General features: G+C 38.1%; 1 protein-coding gene across 1 annotated transcript; it reads left to right on the forward strand.

The window, feature by feature from the left end:
• The first annotated feature begins 2,772 nt into the window (after nt 1–2,772).
• On the forward strand, nt 2,773–5,190 carry LOC104611512 (transcription factor MYB51-like). The gene is made up of 3 exons (XM_010278588.3): nt 2,773–3,049; nt 3,116–3,245; nt 3,567–5,190. The coding sequence occupies exons 1-3, from the start codon at nt 2,917–2,919 to the stop codon at nt 4,252–4,254; spliced, it is 951 nt and encodes a 316-aa protein (XP_010276890.1). The 5' UTR covers nt 2,773–2,916; the 3' UTR covers nt 4,255–5,190.
• Nucleotides 5,191–8,039: the final 2,849 nt, after the last annotated feature.

Here is an 8,039-nt window from a genome sequence, read left to right on the forward strand (position 1 = left end):
GCAGAGGGCTTGTGGAAGAGGAACTAAATTTCTTTCTTTATTTCTTCATCAGGGCCATTGTATACAGAAATTGAGTTAATTTTATTGTTTTGGCGTATGAACATATCAGCCATACCTATAATTCTTAGGGCTAGAAGAGTGTAACCACTACAACTTCAATTCATGAAGAGATATTTTCAATGTATAACTGGATGCCATGCTCTTAGTGTACTTGCACAATTTTGGCTTATAGGAAATCCCTTCTCACTACATGTCCATGGTCTTGACTATTTGGATTCATGTCTTGTGACAAGGATTTGAATCTTACTAAGGGGGTCCATCGGCTGGCCATACTTGAATTGGGGATTATTTGGGCAGAGTTGGCAGTAACAAAGTTTATCTCATTTCTATACTGTAAGGGGGTATTCTTTTTTTGGATTTTGAGAGGGGGAAAATTGGTCAATGGGATTTTGGTTCCCATTGACCAAGAACCCCATGTTCATTTTTCATATTTATATGGGGACCAGGGAAAGTTTATTTTCCGGGTAAACGATACCCATCTCTTAGGTGGGTAAATAACTTTTCCACCTAGGGGGAAAATTGTTAACACTTGAATGGGACAAAAATGCCCCTTTTAATAATAGATTTTTATGGATAAAATGGTAATTGCCTTATTTACCTAGAAAATAAAAGAACATGTGTAAATACACTTACCCGAATAAGTGTTTCCCATAAAAAACTTATCCAGATAATTGTATTTATCGGGATAAATAACTTACCAAACAACAAACAGGGCCTAAAAAAAACATTATATGGAGGATGAGGAGAGCCAAATATAATTGAAGGGCAACGAAGGAGTGTAAGGTAGAGATAGCCCATCTATGACTAAATTACTCAACCAACCATTCTTCAAAGGGAAATGTTCCATTTTTATCGTTAATATAATTAAAACTCAAGCACTTGTAGGTCCAAATTCCACTTCAATGCTCCTCCCTAAAGGTAAGTATCATCGTTTCTCCTTTTACAAACAGTCTTAACAAGAACCACTTATAATAATTGATTTGTTAGTTTATTAATATTTTTGAAGTTAGCTTGCGATGCATCCAAGCAAACGTCACTCTTCATCTTTACATCAATCTGGTGAATTATTTGCACCAATCAACAGAAGGGATCGTTTGCAATTTCAACATCAATCTATTTATATATCTGCGTATGTATTAAAAGCATTGGGAAAACTATTCTAGACAACACTAATAAGTACCACACCCAAATTTATTGTAGTTAATTTCTATTTCCTAATTACTCTATTTTTCATATAATGAACAGAATGGAGTGAAAAAAAAAAAGCACTGGATACCAATGCATCAATGCATGTAATTTCTAACTATATATGAATGAAGAAAAGGAGGATCTTGATTTACCCCACCTAATAAATCTTTATTGAGTTGATGTCAATAGAAGGGTACAGTGTCATGAGTGGAGTTTTGAAAGTTATAATTTATTGTAATTTTATTAACAAATAAAAATTTGAGAGGTGGGTTTCGGTGAAAATTTTCCATTCTAGACAACACTAACCAATGCCACACCCAACTTTGTGCAACCTCCTATTTCCTAATTACTGTATTTCAGTTAATGAACATAACGGAGTGAACAAAAGCATTGGATATCAATGCATGTAATTTCTACCTATAATTTCAGTCAGTGGGGTTTTGAAAGTTATAATCTATTATAATTGTACCAATAAATAAAATTTTGTGAGATGGATTTTAGTGAAGATTTCCTAAAGAAAATTCAAAAGAAAAAAATAATCTAATCTCATAATATGTAAAAACCAAAGAAAAAAAAGGCGTTCATCCAAATTAAAGCAAAATGAAAGTGTGTTTCTTCCAGAATAGTCGCTTTTGGGTGCTTTGTATTATTGTAGCAGTTGATATGTGTACTTCACAGGTTGAATTTCTCCATGGCCGCATGCTTTGATAGACCCAACTAAACTCTAGAGGACCCACTATAGGGTACTTATTAGTTTTGTTTTTGGCACGTATGTTACACTACAAGAGGCAGGACTCAATCCATAATGGAACTCACCTTGGAGATCTTGAGTGTCAAAAAGCTACCGGTTGGTAGGACAAACCATCACATGTATAGACAATTTGGTTAACTTATGTTTTTCTTGCCTTGCCTTGTTTGCTAGTTAAGCAATAAACGGTTGTCTGAAATTCTGGATAAGATTGAATCCTATCTGGGTTTCAAATCTTGTGATCTTAACCCGACTGAAACATTTTGCTAACCTATAATTGTTTTCCTTCAATAAGATCGAGAAGGAAAATGCTAACTAGCATTAGAGAACCATCGTTTTGCATCTTAGCATCTTATGGGGACAAGCCTAAAATGATGGCCTTCAAGACCAGATATTCTCACGCTTCGACCTACTTTTAGCCTCGCCAATTAAGGTTGAGCACCTTTATTGACTAGACCAAGTTTTATGAACAGATTGCGGAGCAAGAAAGAGAGAAACGTTTATCGACAGACTGTGGATGCTCTCTCTCCACCATACAATGGTTGGCGTTGTTAAATACCTACCGTATTTGCACCATCTTTAATTAATCAATCAATCTCTCTCTTTCTCTGTCTTTCTCTCTCCCTTACCCGACTACAGAGGTCGAGAGAAAGACGGAGATGGTATTGGGGCTCATTATAGAGTGACGTCGACATGGCTCGGGTACGTGAAGTTGGTTACGTAATACAAGTCTACGTAGAGACTGGAGAGAAGTTGATGGCATGTCGTTTCAGGGTTAGACGTTGGTCCCTCATGGATTGGGCCCATTATTACGAACTTGGAACTGCTTTTGCTTTTAAAAGGAGAAGAATCAGCTCTTCCCCGCCACTGCATACTGTACCATTCAAACAGAGAAAGAGAAAAGCAGGGCAATAGAAGCTATGGGTCACCATTCATGCTGCAACCAACAGAAGGTTAAGAGGGGGCTTTGGTCTCCTGAAGAAGATGAAAATCTCATTCAGTACATAAATGCCCATGGCTATGGATGCTGGAGTGAAGTTCCTGAGAAAGCAGGTATCCTCCCTCCTTTCTCTCTCTCTCTCTCTCTCTCTCTCTCTCTAACAGGTTCGTGTTGTGTAGGGCTTCAAAGATGTGGTAAAAGCTGTCGCTTGAGATGGATCAATTACCTGAGGCCCGACATCAAACGAGGAAGATTTACACCGGAGGAGGAGAAGCTGATCATCAGCCTTCACGGTCTTGTGGGGAACAGGTTCAAGCAACTCCATATACTCTTTCTGTTTTCTCTCTTTTCTTTTCCACTTTTCAAGAGAATTTTGGTCGACATTTTTTAATGGCTATCTACCAACTTGTTTGGGGCATGAAATTCTTAAGTTATGTTTGGTTTGAAGGAAAAAAGGTAGGAAACCTATACAATGTTTGTAAAGGCTTCCCTACTTTTTCTTTCAAACCGAACATAGCATTAGTGATCAACCTATGCTAAAAAATGCAGTTGTATTACTTCTTTGGCTTGATTCTACCATTGTTCAGTAATTAAATGTTGCTTTCTGTAACCTGCACGATGGTTCTGTAGGTGGGCTCACATAGCAAGCCACTTGCCTGGGAGAACGGACAATGAAATAAAGAATTACTGGAATTCGTGGATTAAGAAGAAGATACGGAAGCCTTCAGCAACCCCAGCAATGGTTCCATCCAATGTTAAGTTTGTCCAATCGGGTTATACATGGAATCAACTAGACACAGTCAATCAAGATTTGGCTACAATAAAAGCACCGATTGAAGAAAGAGTGTTTTCTTCTTCTTGCCCCCTTTTCATGTTTGACACTGGTACAGTCGATGGGCTCGGCAGTGGCAACGCCCGAGCTGATATTTTCCATGAAGCTACAGGCCTAAATTCTGATTCTTGGCACCTAAACCTTCATGGAGTTGAAGCATTTCTTCCTCCACCCGCTGCATCATTTACAAGTGGTACACAGTCGAATTGTTTGCCACCATTGACGGAGAGTATAGAAAGTATGGTGCCCATGGAGGTCCAAGAATGTAGTATGAATGTTGATGGAGAGATCAACTTCGAATGCTTACAGAGGCAGAATTTCAGTGAGATACAACAGCAGGAATTGAGCGGATGGATCGACCCCCATCAGTGCCCAGGCTTTCTGATTTGGGATGATCACGTTGAAGCACAGATTTCTGGTGAAGGAATTAAACCAACTTCATCTAGTATGGGAGCTATGATATCTTCCTACCTTCAATCATTATAAGGCGTATATGTTAGTGGTGGTGATCTCTCTTTCTCTGTGGAGGGGGGAGATTTCAAATGAGTGGTGATTATTTTAAAGAGTTCGTATCCCTCACTAAATTTCTTTTTTTCCCCTTCTTTCTTGGTTAGTATTTTGATAGAAACATGAGTGAAGAATGTAGACAAAGCATGCCCACATTTATGTTTCAGGGTTTTGGGAACAAAAGGAAAGGAATAAAAGTGAGTCAACAAACAAGAAGCCAGAAATAATTGGTGCTTGATGCTGATGAAATACCTTGTTGAGACATTCGTACTTGATGCTATGACAAGCGAAAAAACGGTGTTTTATTTGAGGAAGGATTAGGTGAACGCGGGCTACATGGGACCCGCACCTTTGATAATGGGGCCAATGAATTTATTACTGGCGTGGAATATTATCATACACTCTACACAACAGCCTTCGTCTTTTGTTTACCAAAAAAACAGCCATGGCCTTCAGCTAATCGGAATTCTGTTCACATAGTATAAGGAGGCCCAAGTAGCTGGGTACTAAATCACTGATCATAACCGTTAGATTAAATTCCCTCACTTATAAGGGATACTAAGAGCCATGTAAGAGATACAGGCCACCATGATCTAGAAATTTAAGGTTTAGTGAGAGATGAAATTCGCACCTCAGAGTCCATAAGCTATCACACTGCCAAGGTGTGAGAAATCAATAACCTTCCTTAGCAAAATTAAAGAGTATTGCAGATAACCACATATTCAGTTCCAGATCTAACTTGGATACCAGTTTCAAATCTAACTTGGATAAGGATACTAAGAGATAGCCATCTCTTGTATTTTGAGATTAACATGATCTCTCTAGTTGTACTCTACTCTTACTAATCTTATTTGTATGAAACCTATGTAAACCAGACTCTTATGGATTCTATAAATACAACTTCGGTGAACCAAACCACTGAACTCAATTGTCTTCTCTAACTTATCTTGTTGTGTTTCTCGACATTATTATTTGTTCAAACTTGGTATTAGAATCAATGGAGATGGATGGCTCTCAAGGAAGAAACGCCAACTGAATCAATGAAGATAGTGGCTCAAACAACCAAGGCACTCAAGGAACCATGGCTCTCAAGTCTTATTCCACCTATGCTAGATCTTGTATTTTACAACTTAGAAGACAATTGCAGAGTTTAAAGAAAGGTTCATTGTTTATTACTACTTATATTCAAAAAGCAAAGTCGATAGGTAATAGTTTATCTACCGTCTCAGAATCGGTTCTCAAATCTGATTTGGTTTTGCATATTTTAGCTGGTCTGGGAAGTGAATATGAAACTGTAGTTACTGCTATAACTAACAAACCATATGTAGATAGTCTTGGTATTCATGATGTAATTGGTTCTCTTCTTAATCACGAGAACTGCCTCAAAGAACAAGGGCAGATTTAGTCTGACTCAAGTACCTCTCTAGCTGCTACTGTAGCCAGAGTTAAATCAAAATATAACCCAAGTTTTCAACATCTAGCATACCAGCCGAATCGAGCACCCCAGAATATGTACAATCGTGGTCGAGGCCAAGGGAGAGGACAACAAAATTTTCAAAACTTTCAGCCTCAACAAAATTTTAATAATCATCCCCAGTTCTTCAATGGTGGTCATGGTAAACCATCTACTATTATTTGTCAAATCTACAACAAACTGGGACATGGTGCTCTAACCTACAAAAAAGATAAATATGTGTTTGGAAACAGTAATGATACTAGCTATGAACTGGTGGCCTACAACAACATTCTCACGAATCCATCATTCAACAGTAATCAGTCGTTTGATCCTATGTGGTATCCAAATTTTGGAGCAATCCATCATATGACATATGATGCTAAAAATATTCAAAATCAATAAGAATATATGAGTTTAAACCAAGTCAGAGTGGGTAATGGCCAAGGTTTGCGAATTAAACATACTAGCTCTTCTTTTCTAAATTTCAATCAGCATGCTTTTACTTTGATGATATATGTAATGTTCCTGAAATCAATAAGCAAGTCCACAAAGGATAATGATATATCTTTTGAGTTTCATCAAGATTGTTGCTTTGTGAAGGATTATACGGGGAATATCCTACTTCGAGTAGTCAGTAGAGGAGGGTTATATTGTTTTCCATCCACAACTGCCATTGCACAGGCTTTAACAACTGCACCATCTGCTCTTGTGGGTGAACGAACCTTTCATCAATGTTGGCATCAGCGTCTTGGTCATGTAGCACTTCGTATTGTTCAACAAGTTATCTCTCATTTTGGTTTACCTTATTCTAGTAAAAAATCTAGTTCATTAGTCTGTGAGTCATGTCAAATGGGCAAAAGTCATAGATTGTCTTTACCATCTTCTTCACATAGGTCTCAGAGTCCCTTTGGGACCATCCCTATAATTAAGTCTAATAATGAATTCTCTTATTATGTGTTATTTCTTGATGAATTTTCTAAATTTTCTTGGATCTATCCCTTGGCACGAAAATCTGATGTTTTTGATGTATTCTTGAAATTTAAAAGACATGTTGATTTATTATTTAATACCAAAATTTGTTCTTTTCAATCTGACTGGGAAGGAGAGTATCGTAAACTCTCTTCTTATCTTGATTCTCAGGGGATTGCTCACCAATTGTCCTGCCCACACACACATGAGTAGAATGGTGTAGTTGAAAGGAAAGCATCGACACATTATTGAATCCACCTTATCTCTATTGGCTTCCCCCAAGCTACCTTTCTCCTTCTGGGTCGATGCATCTGAAATGATCGTTTACTTGATCAATTGGCTCCCTTCTCCTACCTTGCAAGGTTCTCCATTTCAAAAGTTTTTTTTTTCATAGAGCTCTAGATTATTCTATGTTGCGGTGTTTTGGCTGTGCATGTTATCCCTTGTTATGCCCATTCAATGTGCACAAGCTTCAGTTTCTTTCCTTGCAAAGCATTTTTCATGGCTATAGACATTCTCACAAGGGATACAGGTGCTTACACCTCTCCACCACATGTTGAGACTGGCTTTTATTTGAATGTTCCTTTAACTACACATGACACTCCTCCTATGGTGTAGACTCTAGTGACTTCCTATCCAAGATTGACCAAACACTCCTCCTATGGTCAACGGCAAGCCCCACGCGTATGGTATTCTCGACTGACCTCGACACTTCTTGAATTGGGCTTTCGAAACTTAGTTGTTGATCCCTTATTATTCATCTACAAGCATAACTCCACAACATTGTACATAGTAGTCTATGTTGATGACATCATTATTACTGGGAACTCTTCTTCAACTATTACCTCTCTGCTTTAGAAGCTCTATATAGTTTTTCCTGTGAAAGATCTTGGACCTTTGCACTATTTTCTTGTTGTAAAAGCTTAGTTTTGTCCTCATGGAGTTCATCTATCCCAGAAATGCTACATTCTAGACTTATTACAATGGACCAAGTTCGATGGGGCTAAACTTTACAACTCTCCTATGGCGGCCTCTACACGATTAAGTTGAAATTTTGGATGTCCTCTCTCAAATCCCTCAGAGTACCGAAGTGTCATCGATGCATTGCAATACATCACTCTAACTCGACTTGATATCTCCTTTTCTGTCAACAAGGTTTGTTAGTTTCTATAGTCTCTGACTGATGAACATTGGTCTGCCATCAAATGTATCCTCCGTTATCTAAAGGGTACACTTGATCATGGCCTATGTTTTTTATCCTCCACCTCCTTACACCTCAATGCTTTCATAGATGCTGACTGGGCCAGCTGTCTAGATGATCGCCATTCTACAAGAGGCT

This window comes from Nelumbo nucifera, chromosome 6, assembly GCF_055504915.1.
Source record: "Nelumbo nucifera cultivar China Antique chromosome 6, China Antique-T2T, whole genome shotgun sequence".
NCBI classification, from domain to species: domain Eukaryota; kingdom Viridiplantae; phylum Streptophyta; class Magnoliopsida; order Proteales; family Nelumbonaceae; genus Nelumbo; species Nelumbo nucifera.

Excerpts from the sequence above, each read along its gene's own strand:
- LOC104611512 (XM_010278588.3), top strand. The coding sequence starts at position 2,917 with ATGGGTCACCATTCATGCTGCAACCAACAGAAGGTTAAGAGGGGGCTT. Across the intron at positions 3,050-3,115 it reads TGAAGTTCCTGAGAAAGCAG|GGCTTCAAAGATGTGGTAAA; the intron begins GTATCCTCCCTC and ends CGTGTTGTGTAG. Across the intron at positions 3,246-3,566 it reads CACGGTCTTGTGGGGAACAG|GTGGGCTCACATAGCAAGCC; the intron begins GTTCAAGCAACT and ends ATGGTTCTGTAG.